The sequence below is a fragment of the Equus przewalskii genome, chromosome 11 (assembly GCF_037783145.1).
Source record: "Equus przewalskii isolate Varuska chromosome 11, EquPr2, whole genome shotgun sequence".
Lineage (NCBI taxonomy): Eukaryota > Metazoa > Chordata > Mammalia > Perissodactyla > Equidae > Equus > Equus przewalskii.
In genome coordinates this window covers 27244636-27265991 of record NC_091841.1, presented here as the reverse complement: position 1 = coordinate 27265991, position 21356 = coordinate 27244636, and the positions used below count along the sequence as shown (strand labels likewise).

General features: G+C 49.8%; 2 protein-coding genes across 3 annotated transcripts; one reads left to right on the top strand and one right to left on the bottom strand.

Moving 5' to 3' along the window:
• Positions 1–4530: 4530 nt before the first annotated feature.
• BANF1 (barrier to autointegration nuclear assembly factor 1) lies at positions 4531–6571 on the bottom strand. 2 transcript variants are annotated; one of them, XM_070565545.1, is made up of 3 exons: positions 6184–6571; positions 5323–5461; positions 4531–5051 (listed from the first exon to the last, which is right to left on the bottom strand). In XM_070565545.1, the coding sequence occupies exons 2-3, from the start codon at positions 5443–5445 to the stop codon at positions 4905–4907; spliced, it is 270 nt and encodes an 89-aa protein (XP_070421646.1). In that variant the 5' UTR covers positions 5446–5461; positions 6184–6571; the 3' UTR covers positions 4531–4904. The 2 variants fall into 2 exon arrangements, with proteins under 2 accessions (XP_070421646.1, XP_070421645.1); XM_070565544.1 differs by lacking the exon at positions 6184–6571 and adding an exon at positions 5925–6016.
• A 32-nt stretch (positions 6572–6603) lies between these two features.
• EIF1AD (eukaryotic translation initiation factor 1A domain containing) lies at positions 6604–11742 on the top strand. Its single transcript, XM_008533083.2, has 6 exons — positions 6604–6874; positions 7524–7698; positions 7844–7952; positions 8053–8161; positions 8333–8380; positions 9447–11742. The coding sequence occupies exons 2-6, from the start codon at positions 7612–7614 to the stop codon at positions 9589–9591; spliced, it is 498 nt and encodes a 165-aa protein (XP_008531305.1). The 5' UTR covers positions 6604–6874; positions 7524–7611; the 3' UTR covers positions 9592–11742.
• The last annotated feature ends 9614 nt before the right edge of the window (positions 11743–21356 follow it).

Here is a 21356-nt window from a genome sequence, read left to right as displayed (position 1 = left end):
TGGGTCCCCAGCTCCTTGCCCTGCCCTACCTGTCACTCCTTCACACTGCTGCCGACAAGTCTTTTGTGCCCCAACTTCACAATTTCCAAAGACCTTTCACCCACTGGTCTATTCTCACAAGCACCTCGAGGTAGTAAGCAGCATCCTCATTTTGCAGATGAAGAGAGTTAATCAGAGAGGTCAGAACACTTGTCTAAGGTCACACAGCTAGAAGTGGTGTCTTGGTGAGAAAAGAGGGATGGGGAAGGGAAATTAACAATTACTGGGCTCTTGATATGTGCCAGGCCTTGTGCCAGGGACCTGACATACGTTCTCTTGTCCTCATAACAGCTCTGCAGAAGGAATGATTATTACCTCTTTTTACAAGGAGAAAATGAGGGGTGAAAAGGGAAGGGTCAGTGGTGGGTCCCAGGGTGGCACGCCCACTCCAGCATCCTAGTGTGTGAGTCCTGGACTGCTCCACTGGGATATGAGGTCTTGTGTGCAGGGGGAGGCTCCCTAGGGGTGGGGGTGCCCCGGGAGGATTTTCCCAGGGCTGGGTCGCATCTGGAGAAGAGCCTGGACTCCATCCCCTCTGGACCACCCTGGCTTCTAGAAGGAGGCCTGGGCCCGATGGTAAGCTTGGGCTTGACCATCCCCGCGGGCCACAGGGCACAGCCTCCAGTATTGCTGTGGCCCAGACATCCCAACCCAGGCTGCCCACTGCACCCCTCTCTCGCCTCTGGCTGATGGGTCCCGCTGACCAGGCCGAGCCCTTGACATCCCCTTCCCCCTGGGATCAGGCCACCCAGGGCCTTCATGCTGCCCCCAGAGCACTCTTCCTTGAAGCTTTAGCTAGGTTCCTTCCCCCGGGGCTCTGCTCCCTTTCGCTGTGGGACCACCCCCTGGAAAGGAGACCTTGTAGGGAGGAAAGCTGTGAGCCCCCAGCGGTTAAAGCCCCCCTCTGCGGAGGAGCTCTCCTCAGTGCTGGGGGCTTTAGGTTCATTGGCTGATGGAGTCCTCACCACCCTGCCCCAGCTGACAGACGAGGAGACAAGGCTCAGACCAGTGAAGCATCTTGCTCCAGGTCACACAGTAAGTCAAGGAGGAACTGAGACCAGAACTGGGCCTGGTTGGCTCTCTCAAGCTATCGTCAGGCAAGGCAGGAGTGGCAGCAGAGAGAGCCCTGGGTCCCTGGAGGCAAGGTAGAAGGGGGATGACAGTCACATACTCGTGACCACGTACTGTGAGCCTTTCACACCATCAGGGCCGCCTGGGGCAGGGTGGGGAGGTGTGTCTCAGGCTTGGGTTTGTCCTGTAGCCTCCCCTACCTCCTCTCCAGGGGCAGCAGCACCCCATCAGGGCCCTGCAGTGCATGGTTGGGTTCACTCCATGCTCTGGGCCAGATCTGAGCACTCCTGACTAGACCGGCTGAGGGAACCAAGGTCTGGCTGGGTGCAGCCGGGGAGGGGGCCCCGGGGTCAATGTTTGCTGACTTCCAGGCCCACCCATGCCCCCGGTCAGGCCCGTCCTGTTGGGCAGTGTGAGCTGACATTTACATAACCTGACTCCTGCCTGTCCCCCCAGGTCTGCTTTCTCCAACATTCCAGACCTCGTCCCTTTGTCTTGCCCAGTCGGGGTTGGGTCTCTGAGAGGCCACAGTGTCACAGGTACTTTCTAGATGCCTTTTGTTTCCTGCTGCCCCAGGACTGATCCAGTAAGTTGGGTGGAATGCACTAAGGAGCCCAGAGAGAGGGTTTGGGGCCTGCCAACATGTCGCAGGCACTGCCTGAGCCCCGAGGGAGAGGCGCGTGGGCAGGCTCCAGCCCCTGCAGAGACAAAGCCTGTGGTGGAGGCAGGAAAGAGCCCACGTCGAGGAAGCAGAGCAGGCAGCGCGTCCCACAGGATTCTGCTGGGCGGGCCCCAGGGCCAGAGCCACAGGAGGCAAAACCGGGCCACCAGCGTGGGCAGGACCCATGGGAAGGGCGTCGCGGAGGAGGAGGGAATCTCCATTACCTCAGAGGTGCCAGCAACAACCTGGCAGCGTCAGGGCTGGGGGGGCGGCCGTGGCCCTGCCGAACCCCCACCTAAGCACACCAGGCCTGGGTGACAGCATCCCAGCACAGGGTCGAGGCGGAGGGCACTCTGAGGTGACCCTGGACCCATGCAGGAAAACATCCGAAACAGTACGGCCTGAAACTCCAGGGACAGCCCACATTCCCACCTCGGTCGGGGCTTCAGACTGGCACTCTCCCAGGTGGCCTGTAACACAAGGGGGCTCTGCTCTGGCCACCTGGTGTCCTTCCAAGGGGGCCACTCCCCCTTCCCAGACCCAGCCTTGCACCTAATGAGCATGAGTTTCTGACTACTCGCTCCGTCCGCGGGTCTTTATTTTTGGTCTCCCTTTTATCCTTCTACTGTTCTGAGATGTAGCTAATGGAAAGTACGGAGAACGTTAAGTGTTTACTTTAACCAGCAGACCTGTAGCAGCACCGCACACGACAAGAAATGGAAACCGCCTCTCCCGCCCCCAAGGGCCCCACTCACCGCATCGGGCTCTCTCCCCCAAAGGTCATCACTGCCACTTCTTTTTCTTTACCTTTGACTTTTGCAATAAACATTTGGCTTTTCTAGTTTTACCACCTCTGTAGCAATCCCCAAGCAAGAATTCACTCGTTAACTTGACATGAATGGCATCACATGATGCGCTATTTCGTTTTATTCGCTCAATATTGAGATTCACGGGTCGTACACGGCTGTCACCTGTTCCTTTCCACTGGTATCGCTAGACTGTCATCAGCTAAGCTGCTGGGAATGTCCGCACAGGTGCTGGCGCAAGTATGTGTGTCCCGGGTCACAGCCCCGGGAGTGGAATTGCCGGGTCACGGGATGGGTCTTATCTTCAGTTTTACTAGAAAACGCCCAAATGTTTTCCCCAAGTGTTCATACCGATCTACACTCCCACCACCTGGCTCTCAGTTCCTGTTGCTCTGTTCCCTCACAGCGCGTGGTATTGTCTACAATTTTCCGTACAATGGCATCTCATTTGCATTTGATTACCAATGGGATCAGGCACCTTTTCACAGGCTTATTCACCATTTGGGTATCCACTCGGGCTTTCATCTCTTCTGCCCACTCTCCTATTGTGTCGTCTGCTTTCTCCTGGCTGCACTTCCGTATGTGCTCTGGATCCAAACCCTTGCCGTTTACGGGTGTTGCAAATCTTCCCCACCCTGGGTTAGTCTCTTCACTCTCTTTATGCTATCTTGAGATGAACAAAGTTTCTATTAATGGAGTTCAACTTACCAAGTTTTTCTTCCTAATTTTCTCTACCGAGATCATGAAAATCTTCTGATATTCTCCCAATTTTTGTATTTACTATCTGTCACTCTCTCCTCATCAGACTGTAAGCCCTCTGAGGAAAATTCTATAAGCAGCAGGTCCTCCACGGCGCTCCGCTCGAGGAATGAAAGCCAAGTGGGGCTGGGTGCTACACAGCTAGAGTTTCATCTGATCCTTACATCTCATTTTCTAAGTGGGGAAACTGAGGCTCAGAGAGGCCGAGTAACAGCGCTAAGGAACACAGGGCTCTCAGGTACATGCGTTTCCAAGTTACATTTTGAGGGCCAGCCTGCCTCCTTCCCAGCAGTAAGTCCGTGGACATGCTACTTAGCCTCTCTCAGCCCCTCGTTTCCTCACCTTTAAAACAGAAAATTACTTATTGTGGAAGAAAAAGATGTTGGCAAAGATCTTAGTTGTGGGTCTGGGTCACACTAAGTGTTCAACAAAAAACAGGATGGGGGCCAGTCCGGTGGTGCAGCAGTTAAGTGCACACGTTCCGCTTTGGCGGCCCGGGGTTCGCCCGTTCGGATCCTGGGTGCGGACATGGTACTGCTTGGCAAGCCATGCTGTGGTAGCCGTCCCACGTAGAAAATAGAGGAAGATGAGCACGTACGTTAGCTCAGGGCCAGTCTTCCTCAGCAAAAAGAGGAGGATTGACAGCAGATGTTAGCCCAGGGCTAATCTTCCTCAAAAAAGAAAAACGAAAAAAAACCCACCAGAATGAAAATGTACCAGATACAAGTGTAACTCACTCAAGGCCCCAGCTGTGATGCACAGGCTCTTTCTGCCTCCCTGAGAGAGCAGGGCACGTGGCCAGAGCACTGCCCACTCCTCCAGAGACCAGGAGAGCACGTGAGGATGGGCAGGTGAATGCTAGCCACAGCTGGTCCACCCTCTTCCTGGAACCTCTGACTCCCACTGATTATTCCGCCAGGTGCTGCCCAGCCCCCAGGTGCTGATGGACTTCTGGAACACCATAGCCCATCTGGATCCCAGGAAGGGATCAACCTACACTCTCTCCCACATTACTAAGGGATTGAGACACTCTGAGGCACCTGCCGGAGGCCCACGTGGCTGGGGTGGCTCCCTGCAGGGTGGGAAGGAAGCTGCTGGTTTCGATCTGCACTGATAAGGGGTGCAGCAGACCTGGTCAGTCTGGGGAAAGGACAACTCCCAGCCCACCTGCTTTTCACACACGAAGCCCAGTCGTGAAGGCCACTGACTTTATTGATTTAAAAAACTCTACAAGGATAGGGACTGTCTGCCAAAAAGGGAGCCAAATGGCATAAAACAGACCAGAGGTGAGGGTGGGAGTGAGGCAAGGGGCTAGGAATCCACTCAGAAAAGCTGGTCATCGACATGAAACTGGCAGGGGAAGGAGAAGGGAGATGCATGCAAGAGCGAAAATTCCAAAAAAGTCGAAACGGTGAAGGGAGAGAACTCCCAAAAGACTCGAGTACATCGGAAGTGAGTACGCAACAGCAATCTTTTCCTTTGTAGAGGACGGGGGGGGAGTCCCCACTCGGCTGCAAACTCTGGAGACTCAATGTTGGGGCTGGGGTTTGGGGGCTCCCCGGAGAGCATCACAAGAAGGCGTCGCACCACTCTCGCAGGCACCCAAAGCAGTCCCGGGACTGCTTGGCGTTGGCGCCACACGTGTCCTTCAGCCATTCCCGGAAGAGGTCTTCATCTTTCTTTAGCACCAGAAACTGGCCAAGAACCACATAGGCCTGCGAGACAGGCAAAGAAAGGAGGTGGCGTTAAGTGCTGTTTGGGACTAAGAACAAGACCACTATTGTGGCATCAAGGCACGTGACCCCAACCAACAACCAAACAATAAAAACGCACAAGAACCTCAAAGACAACATAATCTGGCTAGGCCTTCAGATTATACACCGTCTGCCCCCAACAAGTACACTCACGTTCCTTACTCCCAAACTGCAGGGTACACTGTGGTCTGCCACCTCCAGCCCGCCCCAGGTGCGCGCGGCCACCCCACACCTTGTCAAAGCCCCTTTCCTCCAGCTTCTTGCCCAGGACTTCACCAATCCCGGCCAGGCTCCCCACTGGCTTTTCCCCCATGGGCTCGGCCACGAAGTCTCGGTGCTTTTGAGACGTTGTCATCTTGATCAGGCTAAACCTGGGAATCCCAAGAAAAGGTAGGTTAGGGCTGAAAAACGGGGAACTCCAGAGGGCCCATTAGGAATCTCATGAAGAGGAAGCTAGACCAGCCGTGATGGGGCTTTTTTACTCGATTCCTCTCATTCCACGGATGAGAAAGCCGAGACCAAGGAGAGTCTTTTCCCCACTATTCAAAAGAAGTCTTTTCCACTCCAGCGGGAACTCGCTTTTGGTATTGCTCCAGAGGAAAAACTATCCTGCCCTAACAGGTGGCGCACGCGGGTCAGTGGGAAGAGCCCCAGGGTCAGCACTCAGGGGCCGCCCTGAAGTTCTCACTCCCTCTGTGACCTTGGCTGGGCAAAGGCGACAGCGCCTCTACCTGGGCCGGCTACCTGCTCTGAAAAGCAAATAAGGGGTCTGTCCGCCCCACCCGCCCCCACAGGCCGCTCCCAGAACGCAGGCGCAGACCGGGACGCACACACCTGCCCCTCCAGCCCCGCGGGGTCCCCGCCTGGGCTCCCGCTGCGCTCGCCCCGCCGGCTCCGCCCCCAGCGCGCATCGCCCCGCCCCCAGCGCGCCGCTGCGCCCACACGCCGCGCCCCGGCCCCTCCCCGCGCCGCGGCCCAGCCCGGGCCGAGGGCGCATCCCCCGTCCGCCACGGCGCATGCGGCCCTTTCCTGCCCTCCTCCCCGCGCCGCCTCTGGCTTCCAGCCGAGGCCCCGCTCCACGGCTCGCGCTCACCCACGGCTCCGGTTCCCCTAACGGCTCCTCCCGCCAGCCGCCTGCTCCCGCCGCTGCCTCAACCCACTAGAACTTTCCTCCACTTCCGCTTCCGGGTCGTCTCAAGAGCCACCTTAAAAACCTAAATTGGGCACTTCTAGCCGCCTAGAGCCATAGAGATGAGACGCTCCGGATCTCGACGGCACCCTTAATAGGCGCTTCTTTCTGGTCGCTTTACTGGCTGCAAGGCTGCTTTCCAGGGTCTCGCTTCTCGGCAGCATGTCCGGTCTCAGGGAGCAGAGGCCTCGGAGGAGAAAACTTCATTTCCCTGCTGCCCGACACCCGGAACTCTAGGACTTGGCCTCCGCCGACCTGGCGATGGGAAGAGTTAGAGGGACGGACAAGGAGCGGGGGAGGGGTGGGGGTGGCCGAGAGGCTTCCGAGAGGGCCGGAAGTACGGTGCTCGGAAGGGGCCGACTCAGGCTGGCCCCGCGTTGGCCCCGTCGGCGTCGGGCTTGTAGGAGTGGGACGGGATCCGGAGGTGCCGGAGACCTGAGTTCAAGTCGACGCAACTGTCGTGACTGCCAGCAAGTCCTTTTTCTGTGCTTTCCTTGGCTCAGCTGCCAAGTGAGTCGTGGACGAGCCACTCTCAGCGTCCAGCCTGGAGAAACGGGGTCGTTCAGGCAGCACCGTGGGCGACGAGGGCCGGAGAGTAAGTGTGGGTCTCCTTCTCTGAGCGTCTTTCCTCCGGGATAGGGAGGGAGGGGGGCAGGAGGGCAGCTAGAGGTGACACTTCGGAGTTTCCTTTGGAAACCATAGGTCTTGGTGGCACCAGTCCTTGTTTTCGCAGTACCCAAGTCAGGAGTAGAGCAGATGCCGCAGACCAAGCCGGCTTACCCCGACCTTCAGTTAACTCATTCCGGTTTGGACCATCACGGTGGACTCCCACCTGGTCTCTCCCTGTGAGGTGTTGAGAGATTGAGCATCCGTGTTGTGGGGCTCTGCTACGCTTGGAATGTGCAAGCATGCTGAGGACGATACAGTTTATCTAACGCTCGTTCCCCAGCGGTTACCGGGATGATTTCTTTCTCTAGAACACGTAGTTTTTGTGGTTATGCCGGTACTTATAGTACCAGTTGTCTTATGTGTCATACACCGTGGTAAGTGTTCTGTTGTCGTTATCTCTTCCTAATAACAATGCTCCGAGTTAGTTGTTGTTTTTTTCTGAGGCCCGGAGAAGTTGAACAGCTAGGCACAGCCAAGGTAGGATTTGAATCCAAGCAATTAGATTTCAGAGCCGACATTCTTAACCAGGACACTGTCACTCCTCAGTAAAAGGCCCCTCCTTGTCTTCAAAACAGTCCTGGGTTCCGAGCCTGCTGTCCAGGAAACTCAGAAGGAGGAGCTGATAGTCTGTGCGTCCCTCACCTCCCTGGGACAGGACCCAGCATGTCTCAGGCCACCAAGAGGAAGCATGTGGTGAAGGAGGTTCTGGGGGAGCACGTGGTGCCCTCTGACCAGCAGCAGATCGTGAGGGTGAGTGGCATTGGGCACAAGCTGCTCTGCCCACTACCCCTCCACCCCCATTGGGCCCCTGGAGTGGGGGTAGGGTGCAGGGCAGCTCAGAGCGTGTTTGAGCTGGCTGATGAGGCTGACTGGTTCTTGGTTTCTGCTGGACCAGGTACTCAGGACCCCAGGGAACAATCTGCATGAAGTGGAGACAGCCCAGGGGCAGCGCTTCCTGGTGAGCATGCCTTCCAAATACCGCAAGAACATCTGGATTAAGAGAGGTGAGAGAGGCAGGCCTCTAGGAGACAGAAGCGTTTCCTGTGGCCTTGGCTTCCCCCACTGCAAGGAGGACTGACTGCCTTTTCTCCGCTCTCCCTCCAGGGGACTTTCTCATTGTTGACCCCATTGCAGAGGGAGAAAAGGTGAAGGCTGAGATCTCCTTTGTGCTCTGCAAGGACCATGTGCGCTCTCTGCAGAAGGAGGGGCTCTGGTAGGTAGTCCCCTTGGTCTGTGGCTTTCTGGCTTCTGGGGGGATTGACTTCTAGCTGTGGAATCGGGGGTGGGAGAGGATCCTGACATCTCAGGCAAGGACAGCTGGAAACAGCTTTTTGGCTGGGAGATTTCTCTGTCCGTTCTGACCCTGGCTCTTCTCTTGGCACAGGCCTGAGGCCTTCTCCGAAGCGGCTGAGAAACAGAACAACAGGAACAGGTGAGGAACAAGCCTCGGGGTAGGGAGGACAGAAAGTAGGGGTTCAAGCCTTGGTGTCTTGAGAGGAAAATAGAGCCTGCCTTTCTCCCTACGTGGGATCCCTGGTAAGAGCTCTTCAGTGTGCGGTGTAATATGTGGTTATGAGTATGGCTTGAAAGTCAGATGCCCTGGGTTAAAATCCTGGCTTTGCCACTTTTGTGACTTAAAGCAGGTTACTTAATTTCTTAAGCCTCCATTTCCTCACCTTTAAAATGGGAACTTTGGGAGGATTAAAGAAGTTAATGCTTATAAAATTGCCTAGAATAGTACTTGGTATATAATGTGGGTCCATTGAGCGTTAGTCGATGGTAATAGAATCATTATTGTGGCTGGGGCCACCCGCGGCATAGTGGTTAAGTCTGGTGTGCTCCGCTTTGTCAGCTTGGGTTCACGGGTTCAAATCCCAGGCGCAGACCGACACCACTCATCAAGCCATGTTGTGGCGGCCACCCACATATAAAGTAGAGGAAGACTGGCATAGGTGTTAGCTCAGGGCTAATCTTCCTCAAGCAAAAAAAAGAGGGAGATTGGCAACAGATATTAGCTTATTTCACAGCAAATCTTCCTCACCAAAAAACAAAACCCTGTGGCTCCAGTGAACTTTTTTTTTTTAAGGATTTTATTTTTCCTTTTTCTCCCCAAAGACTCCTGGTACATAGTTGTGTATTTTTAGTTGTGGGTCCTTCTAGTTGTGGCATGTGGGATGCCGCTTCAGCATGGCCTGATGAGCTGTACCATGTCCGTGCCCAGGATTTGAACCGGGGAAACCCTGGGCCGCTGAAGCGGAGTGCACGAACTTAACCACTGGGCCATGGGGCTGGCCCCTCCAGTGAACTTTTGAGGTGGAGGTGGACGGTAGTCTTTAGCCTGATTTCCTTGGCCAAGCTTTCTTGCTGTTTGTTCTGACTCTTTCCTTGTCTGATTCGCTGAGCCCTGACTGCTTGGCCATATGGTCCTCCTTTTCGTGAACTGCAGATCTGGTTCCCCAGAAGGCCTTGGGCTAACACTTTCCTTTTCCCTCATGCAGGCAGACTCAGCCAGAACTCTCAGCGGAGCCGCAGTCATCAGGAGAAGACTCCAGCTCTGAAGACGATTCTGACCTCTTTGTGAACACCAACCGCAGACAGTATCACGAGAGTGAGGAGGAGAGCGAAGAGGAGGAGACAGCCTGAGACCCCAGAACCCACTTCTCCTCTTGCTCAGAGACTCCGTGGCTCCTCTGAGCTTGGACATTCCCAGGGTGCTCTGCAGATTTTCCCCACTGGATGGGGACAAGGCAGAGCCCCTCTCTGAACTGACCTTCTGACCCAAGAGAATTAAACCCCTGGTGGGTGGTGACTTGGCCGGTGTCCGAGTGGCTTTCTGGAGGGAAGAGGGACTTGTGATGAAGTTAAAAACTGCTCCTTCGTGGAGGCCTCATGGGCAGGTGGGCTGAATGGCCAGGAAATGGGGAATAGCTGGAATTTCCCTACACTCTCTCTCTCTCCCTGCCTCTCTCATTGGGCACTTAGAAAGTGCCAGGCTCCGTGCTGTGGCTCCTCGCACGTGTTTAATAACTGAGGACAGTACCACTTCATCGCGTGCTTCCAGTTAATGCTGATTCAGGCATCAGGATCACAGCCATAGGGCCTAGTGCCCACCTGCCTCTATGAGACACTCAGGACAAGTTCCATGGTGCCTGGTAAGCTGCTTTCCCTGCCTTTCTAGTCACCTGTGACTGCAGGAGTGCCTGCCTCCCTGCTACTGTGTACCTCCCCTGGTTGGTGCCCTGCTTATGGCTACTCAGACCGTCACTCCTCAGCCGTCTTGCAAACCACATGATCCCACGTTGAAGCGTCTACCTCCGGCTGTATGCTCTCCCTCTTCGTTGCTGGCGTTGACCTTCACTGCTCAGTCATCAAAGTTCACCGTCTGGCTTAGGGTCTTCTACCCCTGCTCGTGTCATTATTTTCCACATCCGTGGATGGGTCTATTCAAAGCTGTGACCCTGTGGCTCCTTGATAGCCCATCACTAATGCCCTTGCCCTCTGTTCCAGGCCTGCTTCCTGCATCGCTAGTCACTCCCTGGACCCCTGACCTTCCTAGAAATTGCAGCACCTTCTGAATTCAAATAGCTGTGCAGTCATTACCTTCTGGCCTTCTTGCTTACTCAGCTACTCCCTCTGCAAAAGTTCTTTATCTTCATGCTCCAAATCAGCCCTGCCACGTTCTCACCATTATGCTCCTGTCTTCACTTCCCTCATTGTGCAGCATCGCTCCCACAGTCTACCCCCTCCGCTCCCTTGTCTCCCTCCATTGTATTCCTCTAGTAAAACCCTAACCCTGGCCGACCCACTCACTCACCTCTGTGCCTGCGCCCACGTTAAATCCCAGAGAAAAGCCAACCTGGCCCCTCGTTTTACCTTAAATTCATAATTACGAACCTCAGACGGATGCTCAGCACTGCCTAGCACGTCTGCTCTGGGCTGTTGTCTGTCAGAACTTCTGTCTTGTCTGTCAGTTCCCCCTTCCCCAGCTGGTTACCAACCGCAGCTCGCACTTCATTAAGAAATAGTAGCCATTGAAGGGGACTCTCGCCTCTCTGTTGCTAACCCTACAAGTGTGCTCACAGATCTTCCTTGTTACTCCCCACTGTAATCCAGTGGGACTTCAACCTTTCCTTTTGTGCTTTGAAGCTTGTCTCTTCTCTCACTTAAGGACTTTTTGTGGGTTTTGTTTTATTGTCGTCCTTTCTGCTGCATGTGTTACCATCGAATGTGCTGTAGAGTCTGCCATCTGAAAAGCAATCAGAGAAACCTGTCTGATCCCACTCTCTCCAGCTACCACTTCATTTACCTGCTCCTCATTCACTTTCTCTTACGTTTGTTTAATATAGCTTTAAATATACACACATATGTATATGTATGTGTCTCTATACACGTATGAAAATGTGTGTGTATATGTGTATATATACACACACTGAAGATAAATTTCAGACAAGTTAAAGATAGATACACACATATCTATCTATCTATGGGAGATAGCTTTTTTCCCTAAAGGGGTAGCCACTTGTCCCTATACCATTTATTGAATGGGCCATTCTTTCCTCAGTGATTTTAAATACCTTTTTAAAATAAACTGAACTCCTGCATGTGTATAGATCTGTCTGGAATTTCTAATCTGTCCCGTTGATCTAGTGTGCATGTACCACATGTTGTAGCACGATTGACATCTCATAGCTCCCTCACCCCTGCCCCTCTGGTGCTTGAAAGTTTCCTATTTTCTCTTACACAAGAACTTTAGAACAAATTTGTCAATTTTATTAAAAAATCCTGTTGAGATTTTCTGTGGCGTGGTTTTAAATCTCATAGATTTGGAGAGAAGTGGTATTTAACAGTTTTGAATCTTCCAACCCAGAAATGAGGTATGTACATTCTTTTGTCAGGTGTTGTCTTCATATGTTTCTGTCATGTTTCTAATTCAATTTAGTCTTAGGAATTTTAGCGTTCTTTGTTATGAGTGAGATCTTTTGAAACTGCATTTCTAACTGTCACTGGCACATAGGACAGCTCTCATCCTTGTGTGCTCCCCTGGTAATCTGATTGAATTCTCGTTAATTCTAATAGTTCTTCACTTTGTTTTCTTGGCTTTCTGGCTGGAGAGTCAAATCATATCCTATTAGAGGCACTTCTGTCCTTTACACTCATTTCTTCTTGTGAATTACAGAGGCCAGGACCTCCAGGACAAGTTGAAAGGCACCCTTGTTTGTTCCTCTCTTAGTGGAAAATGGTTCTCACGTTTCATCACAAAATGGGATTCTTCCTTTAGGTTTCTGGTAGATAACCTTCATCAGGCTGAAGATGTTTTCTTCTGTTCCTAGCTTACTGAGGATTTTTTTCTTTATTCAACACTGATGAGTTTCAACATCTATTGAGATAATCAAAAGATTTTTCTTTATTGTACTGATTTACGTTAGTAGGTTTCCAAATGTTGAACTATCCTTGCACTCTGATATAAACTTTGCTTAGTTTTATGGTATATTATTTATTTAGGATTTTTATATGTATCCCTGGGCCAATTTCACTTTTTATTTTAATGATCTTCCTGCCCCATTTTGATAACAGCATTATGCTAGCCTTATAGAATGGATTAGGAGACATTTACTCTTTTTCTTTGGGCTTGAATAATTTATGGAAAAGAAATTATTGGTTTCTTCAAAGTTTGGTAGAATTTATAAAAACATCTGTGTTCGATGCCCTTTTTTAGGGGTAGATCTTTGCCTGCCTTTTAATTCCTTCTGTGGTATTTTGTCTACTCAGGTTTGCTGTCCTTGAATCAATTTTGGTAATTTATATTTTTTTGGATCGTATGTTTCATATATATTTAAGGTTTTTTGGGCAAAAAGTCATGCATGATATTTGTATTATTGGGGACTTTCTTACTTAGGGACAAAATCTAACTTGAACTAGCAGAAGCAAACAAGGTCTCACTGGCTGAGGTCTAAGAGTAGAGCTTTCGGCAGAGCTGGTGCAGGGCCAGCATGGTTTCGTCAGGGCTTTCTCCTCGTTTGTTTCTCGGCTAGTCTCTGCTCCTCTTGGTAGATCAATCCCTTTGTCCCTACAGGTGTTTTCTGCAGGAAGCTCCAGTTTATACTCAGTCCTTACAAAGAGTTCCCTCTTCGGGGTCCTTGTATTTCTGGGAAGAGTGGTCTTGCTCAGGTCACTCGCCCTCTCCTGAGCAGTCACTGTGGCCAGGGCTCAGTGGGGCGGATAGGGGATTACGGAGAGGCAAGATGAACCACACCTGCTCCATATAATATGCATTTCCCATAGAATAGAAGAAGGGGGCACGGGGCGAGAGCAGATGAAACCAACAAACATTTCTCTTGTGTTCTATGTATTTTATTTTCTTTGACTAACTTTGTGAGATATCTGTCTATTGGCCTTTTCCTTCTATTTCTTTGGGTTTATTTGCTCATTTCTAGCTTCTTGAATTGTATGCTTAATTTCAGTCTTGTTTTCTAATATATTTAGGGCTATAAATTTTCCTCTAAGTACTCCTTTGGCAGTTCCCCACTTTATCCTGTGTGTATGTGACTTTTTTGGCTTTATATCTGTAAGCTTGTCCTTATGTTTTTCTCCAGCACTCAGTGAGTCTGTGATCTACATAATAACCTCTTTTTTCCCCCTAAAACCCTTTAATCTTCCCTTCTCCATGTCTTATCAGCCATTTTCCTCCTGTGGGTTGCAGCTAAGCATCCTGGTGGAGGTAGAGTCTGCTTATTACTCTCCTTTGTCATTCTTTGAGGCTGAGTTCCATCTCTATTCTCCCAACTTGGTGGAATCCAACCGTGTATGAATAGATCTTCTAGAATGAGCTGAGTGTTCTAAGAGCCGTGGTCAGTTCATGTGACTGGTCGCCTCATAGTGCTGCTCCTGCTGCAGTTAAGTTTGACGCTTGTGACCCTTCAGACTCGGCACCTCTGTCACTTTAGGACCAACCTTTATAACCAGATCATTTCCTCTAGAGCTTCCCCGTGCAGCCCAGCTTACTTTCCTCCCTTGTCATCTGGCCACCCATATATATGTGCCGTGGAGCACATAGGGCAGTCTGAGCTAGTCACGTTGTTTTTCTCCTTTAATCTGTAAGTGTGGTGAGATACCTTGATGGTTTCTCACATTAAGACATCTTTGCATTCCTGGAATAAAAGTCATGATGTATTTTTGAATATATTGCTGGTTTTGGTTTTCTGATGTTTGGGGAATTTGGGGCATCCGGGCTAAGTGAGATGGCTTAAGCTTTTCCTCTCCTGCACTGCCCTTGTCTGGTTTTTATATCAACATTATACCAACTCATAAAATGAGTTGGAGAGCATTCTCTCCCTTTATTTTCATTACAAGTGTTTGTATATGATTGGAATTTTGCATTTCTAAAATTTTTGGTATAACTTACTATAAAACCAACCATACCTGGCAGTTCTGGGCTGAGTGGGTAGACTTTTTTTTTTTTTATGATTTTATTTTTCCTTTTTCTCCCCAAAGCCCCCCTAGTACATAGTTGTGTATTTTTAGTTGTGGGTCCTTCTAGTTGTGGCATGTGGGATGCCACCTCAGCATGGCCTGATGGGCGGTGCCGTGTCCGCACCCAGGATTCGAGCTGGCGAAACCCTGGGCCACCAAAGCGGAGTGCACGGCACGAACTTAACCACTTGGCCACGGGGCTGGCCCCAGGGTGGGTACTTTTTTTTTTTTTTTTTGAGAAAGATCAGCCCTGAGCTAACTACTGCCAATCTTTCTCTTTTTGCTGAGGAAGACTGGCCCTGAGCTAACATTCATGCCCATCTTCCTCTACTTTATTTGTGGGATGCCTACCACAGCATGGCTTTTGCCAAGCGGTGCCATGTCCGCACCCGGGCTCCAAACCGGCGAACCCCAGGCCGCCGAGAAGCAGAGCGTGTGAACTTAACCGCTGTGCCACTGGGCCGGCCCAGGGTAGATTTTTAATTCTAGATTTTTGTTGATAATGGATTTGCTCAGGTTTCTGTTCTTGAGTCAGCTATATTTTCAAGGAAAAATATTTGCCTGTTTTATCTGTGGTTTCAAATTTATTAGCATAAAGATATTTGTAGAATTGCCTTATGTTTGTAACCTTGACTGTATCCAAAATTTGTCCCCTTTTTAATATCTAAAATTTATTATACTTTGTATCTTTTTCTATCCTGTCAGTCTTGGCAGAAGTTCATTTATTAGTCTCTTCAAAGCACCAGCTTTTTGTTGTCGTTCATTGTTAGCTTTCTTCTGTCACTGGTTTCTGCTCTTAGCATATTCCACTTTACTTATCCTCCCTTGGGCTCATTCTGTCGTTCTTCTCGTAACCCTTGTGGTTGTGTGCTGAACTAATTAGCTTTCAGCTTTACTTCCGCCCCCATCCCAAACTATTTAGGGAATTTTCAAACCTGAAGAAAAAGAGAAAGAAGGTAAAGTCAGTCCCTGTATACCCTTCAACAGGGTCACCAATTTATAACATTTTTTGCCACGTTCTATTTCTTTATTCACAGATCACACCTAGGTTTTACATTTAGTTGTTAAATATCTTTGACCTCTTTTAATGTAGAACAAACACCTTAATGATTTTTTTCCCTTAAATGGACTCTTTTGACAAGTTTGGGCTAGTATCTTATATCACTCATTTGCATTTGTGTGATTGTTTTTGCAGACAGATTTGGGTTAGACAATTTTAGCAAAAATAGCCTAGAGCTAACGTGCTCTCACTGCGTCACCAGGTGGAGGGCTGGCGTGCGCTTATTGCTCATTGCTCATGAGGCACTTGGTGCAGGATGTCCGGCTACCACCAGGCTAATTTTGATCACCTGGCTAATGGGACGGCTTCTAGATCATTTCCCTAGAAGAGCGCTATTTTCCCCTTATAATTAGTAATTTGTGGGACAGTCTTACACCTTTTAAGGCTAAAATTTCCCTTGATGCAGCTCCATATGTTTTGTATCTAGTTTTGGGTTTTTAAGAAATTAATGAATTAGAATACACATAAAATTTACCGTCTTTACTATTTTTAAGAGTACAGTTCCGTCATGTTAAGTACATTCACATTGGGGCCAGCCCGGTGGCTTAGTGGTTAAGTTCACATGCTCCACTTCGGCGGCCCAGGGTTCATGGGTTCACATCCCAGGCACGGACCTACTCACGAGTCATCAAGCCACACTGAGGCAGCATCCCACATACAAAGTAGAGGAAGATCGGCACAGATGTTAGCTCAGGGCCAGTCTTCCTCACACATGCAAAAAAAAGTACATTCACGTTGTGCAACCAATCTCCAAATGTTTTCATACCCATTAACAACTCCCCTTTTTCCCCTTCCCCAGGCCCTGACAACCACCAATCTACTTTCTGTGTCTGGAGTTTGAGTAGATACCTCAGATAAGTGGGATCATACAATATTTATCTTCATGTCTGGTTTATTTCACTGTGTATAATGTCCTCAAGTTTCGTCCATATTGCATGTGTCAGAATGTCGGTCCTTCTTAAGGCTGAATGATATTCCGTTGTGTCTTTAGACCACATTTTGTTCATCCATTCATCCGTTGATGGAATCTTGGATTTTCCTTCCACCTTTTAGCTATTGTGAATAATGCTGCTATGAACATGGGTGTACAAATAACCTCTTTGACACCTTGCTTTCAGTTCTTTTGGAGATATACCCAGAGGTGGAATTGCTAGATTATATGGTCATTCTATTTTGAATTTTTTAAGGAACCACCACCATACTATTTTCCACTGTGGCTGCGCCATTTTACATTCCCACCAAAAGTGCATAAGAGTTCCAATTTCTCCACACCATTGCCAACACGTTGTTTTCTGTTCTTTTGAGGAAGATTAGCCCTAAGCTAACTACTGCCAATCCTCCTCTTTTTGCTGAGGAAGACTGGCCCTGAGCTAACACCATGCCCACCCTCCTCTACTTTATATGTGGGATGCCTACCACAGCATGGCTTTTGCCAAGTGGTGCCATATCCGCACCTGGGATCCGAACCGGTGAACCCCGGGCCGCTGAGAAGTGGAGCGTGTGAACTTAACGGCTATACTACCGGGCTGGCCCCCGTTCTTTTTTTTTTTTGATAGTAGCTATGCTGATAGGTGTGAAGTATCTAGTATTTTAATAATAGTTTAGTTTTGAGTGTTTTCTAATTTTCATTAAGATTCCTTTTTTGGTCTATAAATTATTGTATTTAAATATTTTAGTTGGTTATTTTTAATAATGTGAGCACCTTCAAACCCACCTCCAAAACAAAAGCTAGGACTTGACAGTAACCCGAGCCACCATATGTCCCCTCCACCGGGCCCCCACCCATCCCATTCTGTTCTCCCACCCGGGGTAACCGTCTCGAGTTCCATATGCCCTTGTTTTCTTTTCATATGGTTTTCTTGTATTTAAAAGTTATTTTAACCTTATGAAAAGGATATGCTGAACGTCCTATTTGGGGACTGACTTCTTTCATTTAATAATTTAATTTGTTATTTAATTATTCACTTTAACTTCCGTCATTGTATTACTGTGGTCCCGCTCATTGCTCTGTGTTGCTGTTGTTCGTTTGTTTTGACTGTCAATGTTTCCTTGTGGGACGGTTTATCCGTTTAGTCTTCTGCTGCCGGCCCTCCATGTCTTCCCATTTTTCTGCCGTTGGAAACATTCTTGTACGTGTGTCTTTGTTCGGGTGGGAGAGCGTCTCTTGGGACGGTACCTAGGCGTGACCTCGCTCTGTCACGACTTTAGGCAGTGCTGCCCACTGTTTTCCGGAGTGGCTGCTCTGATCCACATTCACCAACAGCGGATCCCTGTGGTGGATTTCATGACTTCTTGCTACAGTCTGTCCATGTTTTCTTAATATATTTGGAGTTTATGTTATTTAGCACAACATGTTTAAAATTGCTATCTCTTTTTGTGAATCGAACCCTTCATTATAGCGTGACTCTGTCCATCCCTACAGAAGCTTCTTATCTTAGTTTCTTTCATCTGATGTTCGTGTAGCTGCCCCACGTTTCTTCTGGTTGGGTTAGTATTTTTGCCTGACAAGTCATCGTCCATCCTCTTGCTCTCAAGCTGTGCATGGTCCCTTGCTTTAGATGTCTCTGTGTGGATCTGGATTCTTCAAAGTTGAATCACTAATTTTCTTTTAACTGATACATTTAGTCCATTTAACTCATGGTACTAATTGGAATATTGAGACCCATCTGTCATATTTAAATGACAGTTTGGGTGGATATAAAGTTCTAGATTCTAACTTCTTTTCCTTCAATACTTTGCAAATACTATGTTATTATCTTCTTGTGTCCAGTGTTGCTGTTGAAAAGTCTGATGTCAGCCTGATTCTCTTTCCTTTATATGTGATATGCTTTTCTCTCTGTAAGCGTTATCTCTGATATCCTTAACGTTCTGGATGACGTATGTAACTGCGAGTTATTCCTTTTTTTCCCCCTTTTGGCACTCTTTGCACTTTTTTGATCCAAGGTGCTTCATATTTGTATTACTCCAGGAAATCTGTCTCCGTTATTTCTTCAAATATTTTCTCCTTTCATGTTTATATGTCTCTGTAGAATTCCCATTATTCAGACGTTAGCACCTTTCCTTGTATCTTCCGTATCTCTTAGCTTTTCTTTTACAATTTTATTTCTTCAGTCCTTCCTCTTACAAGGTTTTCTCAATCTAGTCTTCTAGTCAATGTTTCATTTCTAAATTGTATTCCTTCTGTCGTATATCCTGTCTCTTGTGTTCTTTATTTCAGCTCAGGCTGAGTTCTCTAGCAGGGTTAAACTACAGGTGACCATACGGGAAATTTCCTGCATAGAGAACTCTGGGAGCCAGTGTCTGAGACACTTCAACAATAGCCCCCTGCAGGGCAAGGCAGCGGGTGTTTCCCTGTCAGCTCCCACCAGCCGTTGTGGGCGGGCTGCTTCTGGAGGCGTTAGCTGCCAGCCCACCCATGTGCGGGTGGACCAGTAGGTGAGCTGGCTTCAGTGGCCGGGGAAAGTCCTCAGGCAAAGGCAACGGCAGGTGCTTGCCGTTGAAATCTGGCCAGCGTGCACAAGTCTGTTACGTGCTGAGAGGATACGTGTGGGATTCTAGAGAGTGTGCACTTCTCAGTAGGAGACGCAAGTCCATAAATGCAAAAGCCCTGGGGCCAGTGAGTGCTGGTGGGATGTAATTTCCAAAGCTGACGTGAATTCCATGGCCTCTGAAGGAGACTGGGCTTGGTGGCAGGGCTCGGTCTACAGCTTCCTGATCTTCCAAGGCTTCCTGTTGCAGGGGCCCGTTCAAACTTGGTCTCTTGTCTGCTGGTCCAGTACAAAGGCTTTAGTAAAATTCCTAAACGTGGAGTATGCTGCCTTCATACTCAAAGAAGCCATACGTACAAAGAAGCCAAGTTGGTATAGGGCCTCTTTCTTCGTGGTTGGAGGCGTCAGGCCAGCAATTTATCTTTAGCAGTTGCCCAGATGTTTCCTAAGAAAGTCCCTTGGGTTACAGGACCCTGGATTCTGTCTGCCTTCAAGGCCCAACCATGTCTGCTTACCTGTACCTGCAGAACATGCAAGGCAGTGTGGACAGTTTCCTCAGTAGGAACTGCTGTCAGAATATCATCGACGTAAAGGAAAGTCAGGACTGCCACCAAGTGGCTTGTGTTGTGCTCAAGTTTGGTCCATTGATGACATATTGCAAGAGAATCCAAAGTCCCCATGGAAGGTGTAAAGGCACACTGCCTGCCTTCCCTGGTGACACAGGAATAAAGTATTACCAATGTCCAAGGCTGTCTACCAGGTGCCAGTGGCGGCGGCAATCTTTTCAGTTATTGTTATGATGGAACCTGATGATGCCCAAATGTCCATGTCCTTATGAACCCTTGCTAGTTCACTGTGAGGTGCCAAGTACCAGAAACCTTTGTAACTAACTAGTCCAGGTTGCTAAATGTGGAGCTAGTGCTGCGTATCACTCGGTTCTCCTTAATTCTTGTATGAGAAGAGTACTCTCTTCCTCCTTGTCGTGTGCACTGTGGTTCCCACTGCATGACCTCGGCCCAGGGGACGAGGTGTAGTCAGTTCCTGGCTCCGTATTCAGTCGACATTTATAGAAGCTACCAGCAGGGGTCACAATAAACACATCCAACCAGCAAGTGTCCCCGGGCGGCAGCACCCAAACCGTGCATCCCAGCTACACACTCTGGTAACACGACAGCGGTCTCAGTCTAGCCCGAGGGTCCAAGTGCCCCGACAGCACTTGTGATGGTCCTCCGCTGGGAACACAAGTTCCACAGAGGGGAATTCACCGACCAGGCGTTATGGGTCCCCCACCCGCGCAGCACACGCGGACGGAAGCGTGTGCTCAGAGCGCTCAGAGCACCTGGAGAGAGCTGAGGAGCTGCCCCAGTCATCTGTCAGTTTTAAAGAACCCAAATCAGGGCGCATGGGACTCACATAGTAGGATCTGTGACTGTGCATTCCCCTCCCAAAACCCTCTTCAGGAAACGGCCTGGGATTCCAGAGGCCGCGGGACGTTGTAGGGCGGGGAGAGTGGGTGACACCACAGGGCAGTCTCTAAAGCGCTCTGCTTCCTGGGGACCTCCTCACCCCGCTGTTTCAATTGTTCCTCTGCTAGAAACTGCTGAAGCTTTCGGACTCCTCTGTCTGCCTTGCCTCCCTTCACTGGCCTCGTCTCTGAAGCCAGGTGCCTTCCTCTTTCACGTGGGGCCCGCAGTCACCTTATGTCTCCTACAATTTAGCATTTTGCCCATCAAGGTCTGTCTTATCAATCCTCTTTACCGTCCGTGGCCACACAAGGCTTTGCGAGAGGGGGCCTCGGCACGGAGGTCCTCCCCTTTTTTGGTTCCCCATTTCTTTCTGTCCAGGGCTGACAAATCAGACACTTTTTGGAACCCCTCCTGTCTGTCCCCCCTACCCCCCAAGGTGGGGCATACATTGGCACAGAGGGCAATTTTATTTCTCTTAGTGCCCCGTGGAACAGGTGCACAGAAGAGGGAAAGACCACGGGCCTGAGGATGGGCAGGTAACGTGGCGTGTCTGTGTCAGGCAGGGGCATGTTAAGTCTGGAAGCTACGGGGCCTGGAATGGCAGGCTAAGGGATTTTGACAAGGATCGCCTGAAATGGCAGCATCTGGTACGTCAAGAGTTGGGGCGGGGGGAATGGGTGTTGCGGGAAGGGCCAGGACGCAGCCTGACCGGAGCGGAGAGCCTGACTGAGGCCGACTCCGTCTTCCCAGGGTGTTAGGGCCACAGAGAATGCCCATCGGGGAGCGACTCTGATTCTCCCCACAGCCCTGTGAGTGGGGACAGCCATCCCCGCCCTAAACCAGGTGAAGACATTGAGACCAACAGAATGTGGGAGTTTATCACCGACAGACAGAAGGAGCTTCTAGAAGACGAACTTCAGAAAG